Source organism: Plasmodium chabaudi, assembly GCF_900002335.3.
Source record: "Plasmodium chabaudi chabaudi strain AS genome assembly, chromosome: 13".
Classification (NCBI taxonomy): Eukaryota; Apicomplexa; class Aconoidasida; order Haemosporida; family Plasmodiidae; genus Plasmodium; species Plasmodium chabaudi.
In genome coordinates this window covers 2,149,225-2,172,016 of record NC_030113.2, presented here as the reverse complement: position 1 = coordinate 2,172,016, position 22,792 = coordinate 2,149,225, and the positions used below count along the sequence as shown (strand labels likewise).

Below are 22,792 nucleotides of genomic sequence, written 5' to 3'. Positions count from 1 at the left end.
TGCATGTGTTTGCTATCTTGTGCATAAACTCTATCTCGGTCTGTGCTCTCCCCTTAAGCAACCATTCTCTTTCTTATATGAGCTTGAACTCTCATAAGAGAAGATACGTTATTGTCAACATTTTGTTTGTGCTTGTACTTCATAATTGCAGCTTCAATTACACTTACACAATTTTCCCATTCTACAAGTTTTTCTCTTTGGATTTTCGACAACATTTTTGCGCCGTCTTGTTTCAAAAATACCATTGTTTTTCCTATTTTAAGCATATCATCAGAAAGACCCGAAAGCTTTAATATCTTATTACATTTTTCTCTACTATCAAGTGCAGAATTTTCAGAAGTACTTATGTCTACAAATTTAAATTGGTACAAGAATTCATCGAATGTTCTTCTATATGAATATCCTAATTGTCTTAAAACAAGGGCTTCTAAAATAGATAAGGCGTGTAATTGAATCAATATTTTTGGTTCACACCATTCTAATGGTTTCTTGTTTTCATTTGGTTTGATACATCTAATGAAATGTGGTTCAGTACTATTAATTAATGTCATTAAAGAAGTTAATTGATTTAAAAATTGGGAACCGATTAATGAACCTTTAGCCATTTTACCCTTTTCAATTACTTGACCTTCAAATAATCCACTAACTATCTTATTTTCAGAACCTAAAATGATTTCAACTAATTCTCCTCTTAATACATCTTTGTTTTTAAGCAAAAAGTTATCAGAGCAATATTGAATTGGACCAATAGTATGCTGTATTATGAAATTTTTGTTTGATGCAACTTTTGCTGGTATAAATTTTTCATTGCTCTTTAAATTTACAACACATGCATTTACAAATTTCTCATCTGATCCTCCTGGTGCTAAACATTGATCTTCTAAATATGATAAAACTGATTTTCCTCTTTCACACAATACACTAATTACTTCTTTGTTAGATGTGTAAACTAATTCAGCTGTTGATATTCCTTCATCTCTATATAATTTAGATTCTCTTTCAAATACAATATCAACAAAATTTTTCTGTAACATTTCATTTGTAATGTTAATAAATAATTGTTCTAATGAGTTATTTTTAAAAACTTCAAAACCGAAAATATCTAACATACCCATAAATGATTTAAATCCGTCTTTTGGCTCAATTCGACTATTTAAATTCTTTATAATCCATAAAAATAATTTTTCATACATTGCTTTACATAAAGACAATTTCAATACATCTGCATCCTTTTGATTCCATCTTCCTTCAATTCTATTTCCACCAGCAATTGTAACTTTAATTAATAACTCTCTCTTTACTAATTCAGGATCTAAATACATTAATTCACATGCTTTTTTAAATATTTCCATATCATCATTATGAATTCCTGCAGCGTCAGATAAACCAGCTTCAGCCTTTTCTACTATTCTAACATTACCTAATGTTAAAATACCTGCAAGGATTGAGAATATTACTTCAATTTGATCATCAGCTAATTGCATATTTTTTAAAGAGGTTACTACTTCTTGAAAATCCTTTACATCATCTATGCCATCAACATCAGGTGAGTTTGGATTCAATAATTTATAATCTTTAATGTCTTTCAAACCCAATTTAGCTTTCATGTTTTTATCTGCACCTTTTAAAAGCTGATAAAATATGTGATATGATCTTTCATTATCATCTTGAGTTATAATTCTTGATTTTTCTAATAAAAATGCAACAACTGAACCGTTTCGTATACCTCCTTCATGAGATATAGCCAACTGCATAAAACGACCAAAACGGGATGAGTTATTATTTCTTATTGTCTTAGCATTACCAAAAGCTTCAAGAACTGGGTTAGCTGCCATAATTGCTGTTTGAATATATAAATCCATGTTTCCATTTTTTGATGAAGCAAAATATTTCATAATTTGTTTTGTTGCTTCGGTTTTTCCTGCACCAGATTCACCAGAAACAATAATAGTTTGGCTCTTGTTAACACCATGTAAATTTGCTAAAGCTTCTCGTGCGCAAGAAAAAATATGGGGTGGTAATCTAGTGTGGTCAGCTGCATCACGATACTTACGAATCCATTCATCAGTTGTATTTCCCAAATTTTTATATGGGTTTATTGCAACAATTAAAGGGCAAGCAGTGGTGTATATTTGATTCTTTAAATATCTATGCTTCAAAAAGTCAAGAACACAGGGGGTATTTGTATGGTTTAATAAACCAATATCACCAAATGACATAGGGTCTACTTGTGAGTTACAATTCCATGCATTTTTTATGTCAATTTCGTATGGCTAAAAAGAAAGAAATATGAAAAAAACATATATTTATTTATATATACACCTTTATGGATTGTTATAATATCCATGATATAAATTCATTATCATGCTTTATTTCAAATATATATTTTTTTTCATATGAATATTAACCGTTCCGTTTCCAGGTGGGTCAATTTGAACGACATTTAATTTATCTTGGTTAGAGCCATGTTGCACAACACACTTAACAAACATAACATTGGGATCTTCTTCGATAGTTGGGGATATATTTGTCCATATTTGATATCCCTAATGTAAAATAAAATAAAAATAAATATTACGGACAAATTTAAATGGGGAAAAATGCGCAAATAAGTAAATAAATATAACTATGTGCAATTTCTATTACCTTAAAAACTACTCCACTTTTATCAAAAGCTTCAATATTTGAAACTCTTCTAACAATTTTGTGTGCTGTTTTTAATTCCTCATTTGTAACAGCCATTTTTAAATAAAGAAATACAATATAAAAACGAAAAACAAAAACAAAAAACGAGAAACGAGAAAAATCAAAATTAAAAATATAACATTAAAAAATATAGTATAGTATAGATTTCTGCATTAAATAAAAAAACAAAAAAATATTAAAAATCTTTTTTTTAATTATAATAGTATAAGAACCAAAAAATAAATAAAAACAAAAAGGAACTAGAACAAATAAAAAGTTGCAAATATATAAATATATATTATATACACATATTTATATATTGTTATATATTTTTTTTATAAGAACTTAAAACAACATTTTTAACAAATAAATATAGGAATAAAAGCCAAAAATATATTATGTTAATATAATTAATTTAATTAACGTAAATAAAAAAGGCGTGAATGTGAAAGTAACAAATGTAATTAATTAACAAATAATACGATTAAAGGTAAATAATTTAATATAACATTAACATATTTGCGTGGGTCAGGTAAATTTATGTTTTTTTAAGTATCCAGCTTTTTTTTTTTTTTTTTTTTTTTACTATATGCATATTTTTTTACGCGCACACATTTTAGTTGTAAAAAAAAAAAAAGCTGTATATTAAAAAAAATATAATATATAAATATATCTATAACACACAAACTTACATTATATAATAGTAAATATAAGAAAATTTATATATAATTAATTTTATGTTTTTAATTAAAAAAATTCATAAATTTAAATGGAATTTTTAGAAAATTATAAATTCAAAAAAAAATTCGATATAGCTTTGTTCTTAAAAATATAGCTTGCTCACGCCCTTCAAAAATGAAATAAATATTATATATATTACATGTACAAATTAATTTTTTTTTTTTTTTTAGAGATATCACTATTTAATTTGGTACATATTAAATTACCACATATTTGATATTACGACAACACATATATATAATATACTTAATCAATATATACAAGAAAAAAAATGCACAAAAACAAATATGCAATATTTTATTTTTTTGCTTGTAACAAAATACAATTCTTCAATGTAATTAACCTAATATATACATATAAGTATGTATAAAAATACCATAATATTTTATAAAACAACTATATATAAGGTTCTCTCACTCGCACTTATATTTTTTAAAGATATATTTTGGTTGATGGTGCTTATATATCAAACTCGAATTTTCAATAAAATATGTGGGGTTCCTTACCACAATAATTGAAATTATTTTATTATACTATGTTATTAAAATTGTTTTTAGAATAAAAACGTATACTATTATGAATTTTATAAATACTAAACCAAATAACACATAGATTAATATATTAAATGTGTTTAATTTAAATACTTGAAAAAAAAATTTAAGTATATATGAACTAAACTTTTTTTTTAAATGCAACCACATAAATAAATAGAAATAACGGTGATTATTATAATAAATAGATATATTTTATCTTTAGGTTTAAAAATTTTTATCATATATAAAATACACACATACTTTCGTTTGATGAGATTTGTGAATTTGCCCCAAGAGAAAAATGACTATAATATATTTTTCCAATAATATCGCGATTTTGGTTAAATACTAATTAATTTGAACATATTACAATTTATATCATGAATAAGAGAAATAAGTGCTTAAAGAAACAATGCGAAAAGTTCGTCTTGTTATATGCTATTTCCTATTTAAGTCTACACCCTAAATAGTACAACCAGCTTATGAGTATTAGAAGCTTAATTTTTTATTTTACCGATTTTGTTTTATTTTTCTTTTTACATGCATGTTTAAAAAATTATAACAATATAAATTTTTTGTTAACATTTCCTGAATATATAAAATTAACATGTCTAACATACGATATAGGATGGTTGTGTCGAATAAATATATGTAACATAATTGATATATTATTTTTTCTTTTCTTTTTCATATGAAATTGTACTTTAATTCCCATTAAAATATATACCATTAGCAATATAGTATGAACTTTTGTAGCTAGCCAAAAAAAATTATTTATGCATGCTTATATTATTTTTTAATATAATATCAATATTTACGGAGTTCTTATGTGCTCAATTTTTTTTAATATTCAATCGTTTAATAAAAAATGGGAAGTTTTGCCTTTAAAAGCGTAACACACTTATGTGTTCTCTGAACAATTATAAATTTCTCATTTGAAATAATATTCCGCATTTGCTTATTTTATAAAATGAAAACCTATCACATATTATTTGGATATACTTCTTTCCCGTTTTACCCCAGACACAAAAAAAATATAACACATTCTTATGCTTCCTTTAATTATACATAAATACATATATATATAATTTATAATATGAAGCAGACACCTTCCTTTTTATTTATTTATTATTTGTCTTTTAATACAAAAAACGTGGTTTCACACAATAGTATAAATTTGGACTTTTAAGTGTAAAACCTATATACAACAATAATTTAAGGTTTCATGATTTGAGACACAAATCCAAAAAAGTTAACTCCCATTAATTATTACATACCGTTTAACACAATGAAAATATTAACTACCATTTTAGTCCTATTTATCATTTTAAAATGTGTTTTGTCTTTTAATTTAAGTAATGAACAACAATACATGCACATATATGATAAATAAATATGAATGAAACATACACATTTTCTTGCACAACATAAGAGAATATATATATGTACAACTCATAAGACATTTATTATGAGGAAATATAAAAATTATTTTTAAACTTATATATTTATAATATACTTTTATTCATATCCACAATTGTGAATCTTCGTAATTATTATGAAGGAGTTTTTTTCATTATTATTTTTTTTTTGTTTTTAGGCATTGGGCCAAAAGGAAAAAGTATCTATTTAGATAAAGATCCTAAGAAAGAATCTAATATTGATCAGTCGAAAAATAAGGTATTCATTTTTTAAAATCCGATATATACTGACATATAAGAATAATAATTAAACAATAACACACAAAAAATAAATACCAAATGAATATGTTTTTTTCTTTTAATTTTTATATTTAGATCTTTGAAGAATTTGATAAAATTTCAGATGACTTTAGTGATGATATAAATGCAATAAAGCAAACTATAAAAGATTTGTTTCTCGACGTAGAAGGTTCGTTTGAAGACACTTCTGATGATGTTGTGAAACTGTAAGTTTTAAGAATCCTTAAATGTGATTTATTTTGGTGTTAAATTTTGTTATATATATAATACCAAAAAGGGTGACTAGTATATTTTAATGTTTTGCTACTCACAAAATAAACATATATATGCTTCTCATTTTATAGCCTATCAAAATACAGTTTTGTTCCAGAAGAAAAATTGAATATTATCGATGGAATTCTTCGGTCTTTCATTGAAAGTAATATACATATGTATGTACATAAATATGTGTGTGTTTTAAAAAAACTATAATTACAACTTTTTTTTTACAGACAGCAAAACCCACATTTTCAATTCTCCAAATGCTTATATAAACACGCAAAAAGAAAAAATAAAAAACGTTTGTGACTTTACATTAAAAAAATTAAATAGCCTAATTCAAATAAACGAACTTAATAAAAACCACATCATTTTAAAATATGGAAAAGGAGAAGCAAAAAAGGGTGTTTTAGAATCAATAAGGAACAATGACAACATATCCAAAAATCTAAAATCGGAATTATTGAAATATGAAAATGTAAGTAACCAAAATATAAGGATATCAGAATTAATTGACTTCATAACACCTATCTATGAAGATTTTATAAACAAGTTAGTAAACTTAATTAATGACTTACAAATTAAACTAAATAAGATTCCAAAATAATATCAATAATCAATTCGACATTTGAACTTTAGAAAAATTAGCAAACAAAAATGTGCATCCTAATTTGTTCTTTAAAATGTTTTGCTAAAACCGATTTAAAATATACAACCAAGTGTCTACACCCTTTTTCTTTCGATTTTTTTTTAATAATTTTTTGTACCTTATGCTTCTAAAATATAATTTTACATAAGTACATACATACTTAAGGATACATTATCAGTTTCTTCTAATTTAAATACAATGAAAAAATATGCTAATTGCATATCATTTTGCTTCTAACATTTTTTGTGTCTTTATGGATGATTTAAAATTTTTACTTATTTTTTTTTTCTCATTTTAGTTTTTTATTATCACATTATTCATTGTAAACACATATATACCAAATAAATATACCCATTTTTTACCTCCAATTTTTATACTATCATTAAGTTATAAGATTTAAGAAAAACATTTCGCACAACAATATGGATATGTAGACTTTAATTCGTTTTAAATGACCCAAACCCTATTTGATAATATCATCATAAATAAAAAATCATAAATAAAAAATCATATAGTTTATATGATTTAAGAAAACAGTATAGAGAGATAGAAAAGTGTGTTTTAAAAAATATTTTTATTTTGATAAAATATAGTTCCTACTATATATGCTCATAGAATTATTAAAGTTTAGAATAAATAAAATAAATGAACTTGTTTATGTAAATTACTTATTCATATGTTTGCTGCCAACACTTGAAATATATTATTATGATTTTTCAATTTTTTTTTATTGTGGAAAAGTTTCCATTGTTAATATAAAATAATTTATATGTAAAGGCCTTCGATATTTGGATACAAAAAAGGAAACTTTTCAATATCGTCAAATTTTACCAAGGCCATTAATTTCCGCTATATAATAATATGTGCTATTAATACAACATGAAAAAAATATATAAATATAGTATGTATGTACATCGCATTTTATATCATCATATATATAGAAATAATTGAAAAGAGTTTTTTTCAAACTGCCAAAAAAGGAATAATATGAAAAATTACATGGGGGTATTTTTTGCTATACATAAATGCCAAAATATATAAATATATATTTTTTTTAAATGGAAATATTTCCGTTATATATTTAGCGATGCTACATAATATACGTTATTTTATTAATTTATAAAGCATTATAGTATGCATTTATATACCCATATGAGCACCTTAACATATATGCATAATATATATATATATTTATATATATATATTATATATATAGAAAAAATTATAATAACGTTGGAACAGTAAAGGAGTTGAAATATATTATATATAATATATGCTTGCTGGTATTTTATAATTTTTTGTATCGAATTTTTTAAAATCGAGCGTAGTTATGTATATATATATGTACAATGAAATTAAATAAAGAAAGAAAGGCATGTTAAAGGAAATTCTGTGCTCTTTTGTATGCTATCTATCCATATATCTACGTATTATTGTTATTATATTACTATTGGTATATAATTATTGTTATCATTTTTATTTTCATTTATTATCTATTTATTATTTTTTTCCATTTTTTATGCATAAACATATCTGTAAATAATTACATAATATGTTCTTAAAACCAATTAAAAAATTATATTTGGAAAATTTATATTTTCAACTTTTGGGTAGTTCATATAAATAAACGCATATAAATACATATAGGTGTAAAAATATATATATATATATTAAGTACGTTCCATAATTAGAAAGATTTTTTAAAAAAATAGTATGGATCATATATCAGATGACAGCCTAAATAATACGTTTGAAGAAGAAGATAATCAGGAAGAGGATGTAGAAATTTCAGGGGAAGAATTTGATAATCAAATACGAAGTGATTATAAGGAGGAAGAATATGAGCATGATGAAGATGGAGAAGGTATCCCAGGATTAGAACCTAAAGATGGCGAACACGAACAAGGGGAAGAAGAAGAAGAGGACGAAGAGGAAGAGGAAGAAGAGGAGGAGGAAGAAGAAGAGGATGAAGACGAGGACGAAGAAGATGACGACGACGATGATGATGATGATGACGATGATGATGATTATGATGATGACGACGAATATGATGAAGACGATTTTAATGAAGCTACGGTAATATAAAATAAAATAAAAATATACTTTTGTATAAAAAAAATGGAAAACACATACATCATTGCATTATGTAATGAATATGTTTGCGTATTGCTTTCTTAAAAAATGTTAATTCATCTGTGCATACATACATATATACATACATTTTCACGCGTAGGTATCCTGGATCGAGTGGTTTTGCCAGCTGAAGCAAAACATCTTTTTAGTAGAAGTGGATGAGGATTTCATAAGAGACGAGTTTAATTTAATTGGGTTACAAACTAAAGTACCACATTTTAAAAAATTATTAAAAATTATTTTAGATGAAGATGACGACGATGACGATGATGATGATGATGACGATGATTATGATGAAGATGATGATGAAATAAATAGAAGATCTGAAGAGTTATATAAAAATAAAGATATATATGAACAGAATGCAGCATGTTTATATGGATTAATACATAGCCGTTTTATTTTAACTTCAAAAGGTTTAGCTCTTATGAGAGAAAAATATAAATCGGGTATTTATGGAACATGCCCAAGTATATATTGTGATAATGCAAAATTATTACCAACAGCTATATCAGAAGTACCTAAATTTTTAAGCCCACTTTTATATTGCCCTCGATGTTGTGAAACATATTATCCTCATAAAAATTCATTAATTAATCAATTAGATGGTTCTTATTTTGGTACTAGTTTTGCCTCCTTTTTTGCCTTATCATTTAATATATTATCTGATAAAAAAAAAAATTATTATACCCCACAAATATGTGGATTTACTATAAATAGGGACATAAGAGAAAATTTGTATTTAGAAATGAACAAGGATAATAGTGAATCATCTGAAGAATTCTCTTGAAATCTTTTTAAATAGTTTCCATGTAAAAATTGCCATATTTGTCCAGCCAAAATTGTTACAGACTATATCACAGTGAAGAGATTCATATTTCAAAAAAATCAAAATAAACATGATAATATTTATAGAACGATAATAAAATTGACTTATTGTCATAGATATTGTTTGAAGATATTTACAATTTTGTATATGTCGCTTTTATTTTCTATCTCATCATATTTCTTCCTCTTTTCTTTTTTTTGGGTGACACGCATTTTTGTGTGTAGGGAGAAGAATATTGCTACAAAAAGTTATAAGTTTTATATAGTTATCAAAAATATAAACTATTATAAATAACCACAATGGCGTATTTCATATTTTATTTGATTAAGATATATATATATGTATGTATTACAAAAAATATACAAATAAATTATCGTTGTACGATGGATCACAAATGAAGCAATCGCTAGAATTTTGTGCAGACATTTATCATTGGGCATATATGATATGCTTAATAGTACATTAAAATAATTCAAAACAAAAAAATTAACAAATGCATGTATTGTGTATATTATTTCTATATGTGTGCATATGTATATACAACTGGCCTATAAATAATTGATATAATTTATATCATTATTTTCATATTTTTTTTTCCATTTTTCAACTTTACATATATTGCAAAAGCTAATTTTTTTTTTTAATAAATATGCGCACTGCATAGGATACAATATATATGTTAATTAAAACTTTTTTTTTTCTTTTTAATTGAAATATTTTATTAAATTTCCTTTTAGAATTACTCCTGTTTATATTTTTCTACATTATATAAACAACATACCATATGATATGCATTTTTTATACACACGCACATGCATATGTAAATTCGTGTTCCTATATGATATGCTTACATAGAGGATCATAAAAAATTTATTTTTTGTAATATTAAATGTTACTTCGTTTATTTTTTATTTTTCTTTTTTCTTCACATTTTAACACTAAAAAAATTATAGCTTATTTATACAATTTTTTTATTAATTTATATTATGGTTGTTCCATATTAGGTTGAAATTGTTACTATATAATGTCAATTTTATATCACAAAAAACGTTGAAAAATAGATTGATAGTGAGTATATATATCACTGTCAAATTTTATGAAATAATAGCATATTACATATATAGCTATTTATTTGCAATGGCCAAAATAGACTTAAGCATTATAATATCATTTCCCTTCTGCTGCTTCACTTTCTAACCGGTTCCATAACGTTTTTATTCGAACTGTTAACATATGATCAGGCCCAAAAGCATTTTGAGCCATTTGATAGGAACGTATTAAACATGTTATTGCAGAATTAATATCATTTATTCCAATGTAAGAAAAGGATAAATTATAATAGCATAGAGCTATTTGTTCATCTTTATGTAAATGTATTGATGATGATAATAAAATTCTTATACATTCTTCAAAATATTCAATTGATGTTGTATAATTTTTTTTATGTTGATATAAAGACCCAAGATTATTAAGTGTGTCAACAATTAAATAATTTTTATCATTACATATTAATTTTTTATTTGCTAAGGAGAGTTGTAAAAATTCTTCTGATGCTTTTAAATCTCCTAAATCTTTATAAATAACACCTATATATGTTTGTATATTTGCACACATTATACTATTTTCGCTATATATTTTTTTATATATTTCATAACTTTTTAAATAATGATTTTTCGAATCATTTAATAATAAATTTTTATGTTCTAATATGGCTAGCTCTAAATAATGTTTTCCTATTTCTTCAGAATAATATGTACATGTCAGAAGTTTTAATTTTAAACTCTCTTTCATTAAACTTATTAACTTTTCTGTGTCTTCATTTTTTAATTCAAGCCCTGAATTTATATATGTATCCTTTGGCCCATTGTAATGAATTTTTTTATTTTCACAAAAATTACGAACATTCAAAAAAATAGATCTTGCCCATAATTTATTAAAACGTCGTAACCTAAGCATTTTACTTTTTTGTTATTCTGAACCTTGTTTGGAAGTTGGAAGTGTATATAATTATAAATAATAGCTACTCAACCGAACTGCATAGTAACAAGGCTTCTTCCTATCCTTCAACACATATTAATATATATTCCCACCTCATAAAACATTCACATTAATTTATGTTAATATAAAAGAAATAATATTTTTCCAACTATATCACTTTTTTATGCTTCCAAAAATATAAAGAGAAGACTATTGCATTGTGACAAAATTTATCATAACACTGTTCCCTATATATATTTGTTTAATTATTTATGAACATACATAAACATGTGTTTACCTAAAAATTGTATTTTACAACCAATCAGTGGAATAATTTAGTTCCCCCCAATATTTTCAACATTATTTGTTTTACTGAAAAAGTTGGCTATATTTTTTTTTTTTTTTTTTTTTTTTTTTTTTTTTGGAAAATACCATAAGATATGTTCTTGAAAAGGAAAAAAAAATTTTACCTATGTGCATTCTTTGTAAAGTATATATACCATTCTATTTTTATTTTTATCTTTATTTTTTAAAAATCTATAAATGATGGAGTAATAGAATAATTGCTACAGTAAAAATGCGAGAAAAAATGATAATAAGATATTACAAAACGACTATCAAAAATTACAGTAGAACATACATTTTTTAAAATTTATTTGAAAAATGTAAAATAATAGTGATGCTATATTATGCTTAGTTCTTTTTCAGAATATTCCGCCAATTTTGCGTTTTTATTCTCTAAAGCGCAGAGAAATGGCTCTAGATCAAATATAAATACTTATTATCACCAACGTGTATAATACCATATTATGCCCCATCGTAGCCATAAGCAAATATATAAATAAATAAGCATGCATGCCAAGCTTGATAACTACACTATCAATCTTTCTTCGCAAATGCCGCTTGATCTGAAATTAAGAAATGAAGATACACTGGGTAATAAGGAAAAGAATGACTACGGCTATTGCGAATAATGATCGCATATCCAACCCATTTTTAATTAAACTGTATTTGTATAATGTGCCAAGGATAAATATTGACACCTATATGAATATATTAAATTTATATAATTGGGATGAAGACTATAAAAATGAAAAACATATTTTAAACAAAAATGACTATAATAACCCTCAGCTTTTTTTATATAAATATTTTCATTATTTAAATGAATATAATAATGGAAAAAAAAACAAGTTAATACAATTGCTAACATTTTTATATTCCAAAAACTTACGAGAATATTATGATAAAAAAAACAATTTTTACAATTCATTTGTTTCTATAAATAATTTTTTTTTTACACAATTTGGCTATCTACACCAAAAGACAGATATAAGTTACCTTAATAAAGTATATCAAAAGGAAAGGAAAACAAAAAACGAAGAATATTATAACAAGGTAAAACAAAATGAAATGAATATTGTTAAATATAAGTACAGCTTATATACAGACATTTTTTCATATGCCCTAGATTTCTATATATATCATTTATCAAAAAATTATAATTTTTTAAATATAGAGCAGTTAAATATACTTGCTGAAATTTTTGCAAATATAAATATATCCCCTAACAATCATAATTTATGTGTAAACGAGTTTAAAAATTGTAATGACGGGAAAGAATTGCTTGAATGTTCCTTCTCTAAAAAGGTAGCACAGACATATAGTAATGACTCGAATATATACGAAGTTGATATAAATAATAAAATATGTTTATTTTATGTATATATATCTAAATCTATAATACGACAGACATATTCATACATTGTAAACAATTGTAGAGAGGACGCCAAAAAAGAACTTAACGACTTAATATCAACCAATGTACAAAATTGCAAACAAATTTTAGACTGCTTACTGAATAAGCATAAAAAAAATACAGATAAACAATTTGGTCAATATATAATATTAAAAAGAATATATAATAAAAAAAATTTGAATATAAATGTTTTAAAAAAATATTTAAATAGTATTAAATATTTAAATATTATAAATATAAAAAAAGACTTTTATATAATATGCTACTTATATTTTAGTAGCTATTTATTTAATAAATCTATTTATTATTCCTCTTTAATTTTTTATTTATTACAAAAATATAATTTACAGCATACATACATTTTTAACATACTTTTAATCAAGTTTACTTTATTCTTTTTAAAAAAAAAAACTTTCAGCGATTATAATGATAAAGTAATTTGTGATTCGATCAATAAATATATAGACACAATTTTAGTTCTTAAAATTAAAGAAGAAGGAAAGAGAAGTGGAAATAGTATGAATGAGATGGACAATAACATATTTGCACACACAAATGAGCAAAGCAAAAATGATAACCAATCAGATCCATATATTGATATATACAAAAGAGAATATAAAGACAATCTAAACATATACAAATATATACATAAAAATGGTTATAAAAATTGTGACAATAAATTATTAACATATTTTGAATATAGTGTTTTGAGCTTGCTCCACTATTTTTACTACAACATCGAATGGTGTAGAACAAAAGAAAAAACAGACGAGAAAAATAAATCTGCATATAATGAGGAAATGTATGCTACTGATAATTATTCAAAAAAAAATAAAACATTCATCAGTAAGAAATATAAGAAGTTTAATTCATATTTATCGGAAAATCTTTTGTCTAACATTATACTCTTATCAATATATGTACAGAATTGCTTACCATTATTATTTTCCTATATCCAAAATATGAAAAAAATAAATAAAGTCAAATTGGGTGCAAATTTAAAAAAAAAACCAAAATATAAAACATATCATACTATAGAAAAAAAAAACAAAATTTATTTAAATAGTTTATTGTCTACAAAAAATGAAACGCATAATATATTTGTATATAAAAAATATATGAAGGAAAATCCTCGTGAAATAATCCCTTTTTACAAATTTTTATTTCATATATATAACACTTTTAGAGACCTCATTATACTAAACAATGATGAAAATATCGAATGTAGTAACGCATTTCGTAAGGAAAAGAAAAGCGAAGAAGAATACAACATATATTGTAATATAAAAAAAAACAAAAAAAATAAAATTCAAACAAGTATCACACATTATTATATAAGTAGTAACTTAAAAAAAATTAATTATAATAAAAAATTATATAATGAAAAAAATATATTAACGTTTTTTTGTGATATATATTTTGATAATAATATAATTGAAGTGGATGGCCCGAAACATTTTTTTATATATTATTCTATAAATAATAATGAAAATAATTATTTCACATCATTTATAAAAAAAAATAAAGACATTTTTTATTACAATCATATATTCCCATTATTTTTTAATCAAAACATAAATAATCTCAACATAGACAATAATTATGATCCAAAAATATACCATATTTATAATGATAAAAGTATTAAAAAAAACTTTTTTCTATATATATATGGATATAATATAAAACACATAAATTATGACAACAAAAATATTACCGAATATAAATATTTATATGAACTTTTATTTAAGACAAATAGCCAGTTACATGCTACCTCCTCTGGCATTGTGTAAATTATCAAAAACACACACCCATTTATTCTATAACTAACACTATCATAATCATCCACGACACATTTTTATGCCATTAAATTTTGGTGATCATGCTGTATGCCCACATATTAAAAATAAAATTCATTTATTATATTATTTTTTAAGCTCTATAAATTTGTTTGTAAAAATGTTTTTTTTTGTAAAATTGTTTTTGTACACATGCTTATGCATATGATTGTAGAACAGTGAAAGGTAGACTATTGCCTTTACTTTTTTTTTGATTTATTTTTTAATTTGTTTTGAAATAACCCTTTATGGGCATATATGTGTTAAACACTTTTGTCGGTGCAGTACACATTGTGATGCCATACCGAACCAATTCGAAGAATATAATTTAAAAGAAAAAAAATCTAAACAATTGAAATTAAAATTGAATGAATGAATGAATGAATGAATGAATAAGCATGCATGACCATAATTTGGAAATTCCCCAAACTGGGCAAATAACTCACAACGAAAAAAGCTGGCCAAATATGTACATGAGCTATTTTTAGCTAGCTATTTATTAGGATCTCCGTTTTTCAATAAAAATATTGTAAGTTGGTGGCAAAATGGGCAAATATATATATGCATATATTGCAATGAGCCACTACAAATTGGGTTTAATCGGTGTAGTATTGGCAGATTAATCCATAGTGAAATTGATCAAAATTATAAAGCATGTCTTCATCTATTTTTATGCATCTTCCTTTTTGGCTAACGATCGAAGGACATACTTCAATATTCCACCATTCTTGAAATATTGAACCTCAATTTCAGTATCTATTCTACATAGAACATCAAATTTGATGGTTTTTCCTTTTTGAATCATTTCGACAGTTATATGTTGTCCTGGTTTTAGATTACCTTCATTTAATAAAATCGAAAAAGTTTCAGTACCATCTATATTATAGTGTTGAGCATTCTCTTTATTTAAAAATTGTAATGGTAGTACACTCATTCCTATTAAATTGCTTCTATGAATTCTTTCAAATGATTCAGCAATAATAGCTTTAACACCCAAAAGATGAGTTCCTTTAGCTGCCCAATCTCTAGAACTACCACAACCATATTCTTTACCAGCAATAATTATAACATCTTTATTATTTTGTTTATATTTCATAGCTGCTTCATATACAGACATTAATTCATTGGAAGGAATGTATATAGTATTAGGGCCTTTATCAGGACATAATTTATTAATTAATCTTATATTAGCAAAAGTACCTCGAATCATGATCTCATCATTACCTCTTCTTGCTCCATATGTATTTAAATCATCATCTTTTACACCTTTTGATTTTAAAAATTTATATGCTTCTGATTTTTTATGTATCATACCAGCTGGTGATATATGATCTGTTGTTATACTATCACCTAATAATAATAATATATTGCCATTTTTGATATCTTCTATTTTTTGAGGTTCCATTTTCATACCATCAAAAAATGGAGGTTTATGTATATAAGTCGAATTTTTATCCCATTCAAATAATTTATTTTTTTTTATTTGTATATCATTCCAATATTTATTAACATATTTTATGTTTTTATATATATCTTTATATAAATCTGCCTTAACATATTTTTCTTCATATTCATTTATTTCATCTTTATTTGGAATTAAATCTAAAGCTTTGACAACCTTTCCATTACATTCAAATGTATATTTTGTTATATCTTTATTAACATTACCTATTAGACTTAATAATACAACTAAAGCTGGGGAAGCTAAATAGTTTGCTTTAATCAATGGATGTATACGTCCTTCAAAATTTCTATTTCCAGACAAAACAGAAGAACAAACTAAATCGTGCTTATTTATTACATCTTCAACTTCTGCATCTAAATTCCCACTATTTCCTATACATGTCATACAACCATAACCAACATTATAAAATCCTAATTTTTCTAAATAACTTAATAATCCACCTGCTTCTAAATATTTCTGAACTGCTTTCGATCCAGGAGATAAAGAACTTTTAATATATGGGATCGGTTTTATTCCCAATTCAACTGCTTTTTTAGCTAACAAACCAGCAGCAATCATAGAAGATGAATTACTAGTATTTGTACATGATGTAATTGCTGCTAAGACAACACTACCATGAGATAATTTATAGGTACTTCCATCTCCAGTTTTATATTCAAATGAAATTTCTTTTTGTTGATCCTCCTTACTTATATTATATCCTTTAAAACCAACTGGTGAATCAAGACAAATTTTAAAGTCATTATGTAATTCAGATAATAATATATTATCATGGGGCCTTTTAGGACCTGATACTGATAAACTCAATTTTGATAAATCTAAAGTATATACATCTGTATATTCTAAATTTTCCGAATAATTATTATATAACATATTTTTTTGTAAATAATCTCGAATTAAATCTACTTTCTCATCATCTCTTCCTGTTTGTTTTAAATATTCTAATGTTGTATCATCAATACCAAAGAAACCTACTGTAGCTCCATATTCTGGTGCCATATTAGCTATTGTTGCTCTATCAGCTAGTCTTAAACTTTTTAAGCTTGGTCCAAAAAATTCAACATATTTATTTACAACTCCTACTTCTTTTCTTAAAAATGATGTAATATATAAAACGATATCAGTACTTAATAAATTATCAGATAATTTTCCTACAACATTTATTCCTACTACTTCAGGTAATGTCATAGATATTGGTAAGCCTAGCATTGTAGCTTCAGCTTCAATACCTCCAACTCCCCAGCCTAATACACCCAATCCATTTATCATCGTTGTATGAGAATCAGTACCAACAACACTATCAGGATATATTAAATTATTATTATTATTTTTAAATACACAATGCGCTAAATATTCTAAATTTATTTGATGTACTATTCCTGATCCAGGTGGTAAAATTAACATATTTTCAAATGAATTCATACCCCATTTAAGAAATTTAAATCTTTCTAAATTTCTTTCAAATTCTCTTTTTTCATTAAATTCTATTGCTTTAGAACTTCTGCTATGATCTACTTGTACTGAATGATCAATAACTAAATCGACTGGGATTAGAGGATTTATTTTATTTGCATCACCACCCAATAATTCTGCAGTATCTCTCATTGTAGCTAAATCCACTATGCATGGTACACCCGTTAAATCTTGTAATAAAACACGGGCAGGCATAAATGGAATTTCTTTCATTTTCTTACAATTCTCTTTCCATCCTAATATTGCTTTTACATTTTCTTCGGTTACTTTTAAATTATCACAATTACGTATTGCGGATTCAAGCAATATTCTTATAGAATATGGCAAGGTCTTTACTCTACTATCATTTAGTTCATTTAAATCATAATAATGATAGTTCCCTTTATTAAATTGTTTTCGCAATTTTTCAAATGGGTTATTACTTTTGCTGCAATATTTTTTTACACAGTTACTAAAATTAACACCAGCATTCTTCATGTTGTCTCAACAAAAATTTTATTATATATTGTGTGTAAGTATATCCATATATGCATGTACATATACGCGTCTACCAAAGTTTGGAAAACGGATGGAAAGGCATACACCTTTGTATATTACTATCGTTCCACTATCACTGATTTGGGGAAGGTGAATATTCCCTTGATATTTTTATCGGTCTCTTGCACATATAATTACGCTCATATAGACATACATACACCTAAACATATGGATATATATTAAACTAATTTAATTTTTATATTTTTTTTAAACTCACTTTTAAGTTTAATTTAAACATTCTCCCCAATTTTACCATACTATTCTCATAGGTATTATATTTTTTTAAATTTATTTTGCGAAAAATTAAAGAGTTCGGAAAAAAAAAAAAAAAAATTGAAATAAAGCAAATTGAAAACCACAATGTGCTGGTGGCTATATTAAATTTTTAAATACAAAAAAATAAAAGAAAAAGAAAAAATACATAAAAATTTAAATGTATTTATTTTGTTAAAAAAATATCAATACATATCTATATTTAAAAAAAATGACATTTTTTTATACGTATATGCGTGCAAGATAGTTATGGTATTTAATATTATATGCATGCATATATATTATATTAAAATATATATACATGTTTGATATCATACTATTTAATGTGATAAGCATTGAAGGTACAGACACAATTGCAACAGTGTTTATATAAATGCGCAACGAATTACTGTTTTGAATAAAACATATATATTTTTAAATGCATACACATTTGTTATATTTCCTTTTTCCTTTTTCCAAATGAATGTAATATCTCAATTTTAATTATTAAAAAATGACATTTTCTAATTAATGTGTTAATAAACTATTTTGATCATAAATTTTTATTTTAAATTAAAATGTATAAAGCAAAAATACACACACATTAATATTGCCTTATCAAAGGTAAAGGGATATTATTTTTACACTCCCGACGCACACACATATAACATAATAAATTAGTAACCCCCTCCAAAGCTTATATAATACATTAATTATATACATAAACAAATTATAATACTACCATTTCATAACAAAATATTTTAGTAAGCATATATATTTTTTAAAATTAATAGCATATATAGCAATGCAACAATTTCCGTCGGTGTTATGCATATGATATATTTTTTTGACGAAAAAATATATTACATAGACATTTTTTATACTTTTAATTATATGGAGTTTATTTGTTATGTGCAATATTGCTCAGGTTGTCAGTTCTCTGCTTGTTTATCGGTTTCAAATGCGTATCCATCATTCAATGGGATGCATAAAACAACTACACTACATTATAAAATGTGGGTAGGAAAACGGGCTATATTAACTTATTAAAATAGCCTAACCAGGTTTACCAAAATACAAATTATTTCATATAGTATATAAGAAAATTTTGTGTATGAACCATTGGAGGAAACTTATAGATTAGTTTTTTTTCTTTTTTAAACATAGAACCATGACGTTATTTTTAATTTATATTTCATTAACATATTAAAAATAGTCATTACATGGAAAATACCTAACTAAATATACAACCATATCTTTTATTCATTCCCTTTTTTATGTTCTATATGTGTATTTTACTTTGAAATAATTTCTCCCATGTTCCAAATTGACATTTTAATGATAAACATAAAAAAAAAATTATTCTTTACATTTTTGACAAAACTATAAACACTTGTTTTTTAAAACAAAACAAAATAGCTACTAAAAATGGATAAATATAAAAATAAGTATTATTTTTTTACTTATTTATAAATGCTATTTAAAATTATATACTACTTAGGAATATACGAAGGTAAAAATAAAGGGGGCACTGAAGGGGGTTGTGCTCGCTCATATTTATTATATAAGGAAAATAAGCCTTTGTATTTTTACTAATATTTTAAGCTTATTCCTTATATTTTGGGCACTTATACAAAGTAAAAAAATTATTACAAAATAATGAAATGAAAATATGACTATAAAGTTGTTATCTTAATTTTTTCTTCCTTCCCTTGTAGAACTTATAAGGAAAATTGGATGTATATAATAATTATTTATGCTTATTACCGTGTAAAATTAATTATATATTATATATATTAAAATTTATTAAGAAAATAAAAATAAAAAATTTGGGCATATAAATAAAAGGAAAAATTGGGGGGAAAATATTACCCATATTATTTTTAATGCAACGTAAAAATTTTAAATATATTAAATGAAGGGTATATATATTTTAAAATTTTAAACAAAATTAAATTAATATTATATAAAAGGATATTCTATATTATTACTTTAATAAATATAGGCGGTTATATAATATCAACGAAATGGATAAGGCAAGAGGTGGTATTATAATATATGCATAAAAAATAATATGAAGGCATTTTATATATATGCCCGCTTCCCCTTTTGTTAGTTCAATTATTTATTTTGGAATATATATTGCACAAAAATTTATAATATACTATAAAGGTTTTCCTTGTACAAAACGATAAAAAATATGGGATGCCCTTCTTATTCTTAGAAATATAATATGTTCCCCTTATATAATATAGTAACGTTTGCATATTTATATAAAATAATTTTGCATGGCTATATTTTATATACAAATTATTATTAGAGGAAATATTAGCTCCTTATTTAATACAAGGCCAAAAAAAAACGGTATAATATAAAAATGTTTAACATGCATATATACAATATAATATTGTAAATTCCCAATAATGCAATTAAATAATTATTATTTTCATATGGAAAAATAAAACATTAACTAAGAGTTTCACATGTTGTATAAGCTAAAAAATGCTACGTAATTATTATTATCTATATTTCACTTTATTTCGTTAAATATATTTTTTTTTATTTTACAAAATTTTTACAAAATTTTAATTTTTGTTTATTTATAATTATATTTAAATTTACATGAAAATAACTAATTCCAAGATCAATAATTCCAACTAATTTTTTTAGCATAGCAATAATAAAGGTAAATTTAGAATTTTATAAAAAATAAAATACATTATATATATATTTATAAATATTTTATAAAAACTGTATTCTTGGCTTATCCATACTTATGTATTATATATATTTATTTAAATTGGCTCGCTCGTAATTTAAAAAATATATACTATATATTTTATGTAATAATATACCTTTTCATACCTTTCTTTGCTACATACTGTTCACACTCTTTTTCGCGGCTAAATTTTTTGGAATATTTTCCCCTTATATATATACATAGTATAGCTATTTTTTTCGACGTTTTAAAATTTTTTTTTTTTTTTTTTTTTACACTCCACAGCAAAAATGAAGTTAAACATATCAAACCCACTTAATAATGTTCAAAAGAGCATTGAAATCGATGATGAAAAGAAATTACTTCCCTTTATGGAAAGGAGGATTGGAAATGTAGTACCAGGTGATTCAATAGGGGAAGAATTTTCAGGTTATATTTTTAGAATAACTGGAGGTAATGACAAACAAGGATTTCCAATGATGCAAGGTGTTTTAACTAACCACCGTGTAAGGCTTTTATTTAAAAAAGGTATGAAATGCTATAGACCAAGAAAGAAGGGAGAAAAAAAAAGAAAATCCGTTAGAGGATGTATAGTAGGTCAAGATTTATCAGCTCTTAATTTAGCCTTAGTTAAAAAAGGTGCTAATGAAATCGAAGGTTTAACTGATAAAGCAGTAGGAAAAAAATTAGGACCAAAAAGAGCTACCAAAATCAGAAAATTATTTAATCTTGATAAAACTGATGATGTTAGAAAATATGTAATTGGAAGAGCTATAACCAAAAATGGAAAAACCAGATTTATTAAACCCAAAATTCAAAGACTTGTTACAGAAAAAAGATTACTTAGAAAGAGATCCCTTATTGCTGCTAAAGAAAAACGTATTGCTGAGAAAAAGAAAGCCATGAAAGAATACAAACAACTTCTTAGAAAATATAAAAGCGAATTAGTTACAAAAAAAGATGATGTAGGAAAGAAACTTAAAGTCAAAAAAAACATCTCCAAAGATGCTAAAAAAAATGATAAGGAAAAAAATAGTAAAGATGATAAATCAAAAACTAAAAAGAATGTAGACAAAAAATCAGAAAAATCTGAAAAATCCAAAAAAGTTGAAAACAAAAAAGTCAATGAAAAACAAGCAAAAGCTGATAGCAAAAATGTCAAAGTTGACAAAAAAGCAGCAGCTAAAACTACCAATGATCAAAATAAATCTGGAAAAAAAAAAAAATAA

The 22,792-nt window shown here is 24.3% G+C and overlaps 7 protein-coding genes across 7 annotated transcripts; 4 read left to right on the top strand and 3 right to left on the bottom strand.

The window, feature by feature from the left end:
- Positions 1-53: 53 nt before the first annotated feature.
- PCHAS_1360300 (myosin A, putative) lies at positions 54-2,742 on the bottom strand (the record flags this gene model as incomplete). The annotated part of the gene is made up of 3 exons (XM_740357.1): positions 54-2,273; positions 2,409-2,546; positions 2,647-2,742. The coding sequence occupies 3 exons, from the start codon at positions 2,740-2,742 to the stop codon at positions 54-56; spliced, it is 2,454 nt and encodes an 817-aa protein (XP_745450.1).
- A 2,505-nt stretch (positions 2,743-5,247) lies between these two features.
- PCHAS_1360200 (sporozoite protein essential for cell traversal, putative) lies at positions 5,248-6,542 on the top strand (the record flags this gene model as incomplete). Its single annotated transcript, XM_016799440.1, has 5 exons — positions 5,248-5,314; positions 5,521-5,636; positions 5,753-5,883; positions 6,022-6,095; positions 6,169-6,542. 5 exons carry the CDS (start codon positions 5,248-5,250, stop codon positions 6,540-6,542), a joined length of 762 nt encoding a protein of 253 aa, XP_016654728.1.
- A 1,755-nt stretch (positions 6,543-8,297) lies between these two features.
- Positions 8,298-9,507, top strand: PCHAS_1360100 (casein kinase II beta chain, putative; the record flags this gene model as incomplete). Its single annotated transcript, XM_735943.2, has 2 exons — positions 8,298-8,660; positions 8,818-9,507. The coding sequence occupies 2 exons, from the start codon at positions 8,298-8,300 to the stop codon at positions 9,505-9,507; spliced, it is 1,053 nt and encodes a 350-aa protein (XP_741036.2).
- Positions 9,508-10,713: 1,206 nt separating this feature from the next.
- PCHAS_1360000 (tetratricopeptide repeat protein, putative) lies at positions 10,714-11,502 on the bottom strand (the record flags this gene model as incomplete). Its single annotated transcript, XM_727086.2, has 1 exon — positions 10,714-11,502. One exon carries the CDS (start codon positions 11,500-11,502, stop codon positions 10,714-10,716), a length of 789 nt encoding a protein of 262 aa, XP_732179.2.
- Positions 11,503-12,444: 942 nt separating this feature from the next.
- PCHAS_1359900 (conserved Plasmodium protein, unknown function) lies at positions 12,445-15,072 on the top strand (the record flags this gene model as incomplete). Its single annotated transcript, XM_740478.2, has 1 exon — positions 12,445-15,072. The coding sequence occupies one exon, from the start codon at positions 12,445-12,447 to the stop codon at positions 15,070-15,072; it is 2,628 nt and encodes an 875-aa protein (XP_745571.2).
- A 715-nt stretch (positions 15,073-15,787) lies between these two features.
- PCHAS_1359800 (aconitate hydratase, putative) lies at positions 15,788-18,532 on the bottom strand (the record flags this gene model as incomplete). Its single annotated transcript, XM_740477.1, has 1 exon — positions 15,788-18,532. One exon carries the CDS (start codon positions 18,530-18,532, stop codon positions 15,788-15,790), a length of 2,745 nt encoding a protein of 914 aa, XP_745570.1.
- A 3,321-nt stretch (positions 18,533-21,853) lies between these two features.
- PCHAS_1359700 (40S ribosomal protein S6, putative) lies at positions 21,854-22,792 on the top strand (the record flags this gene model as incomplete). Its single annotated transcript, XM_734207.2, has 1 exon — positions 21,854-22,792. One exon carries the CDS (start codon positions 21,854-21,856, stop codon positions 22,790-22,792), a length of 939 nt encoding a protein of 312 aa, XP_739300.2.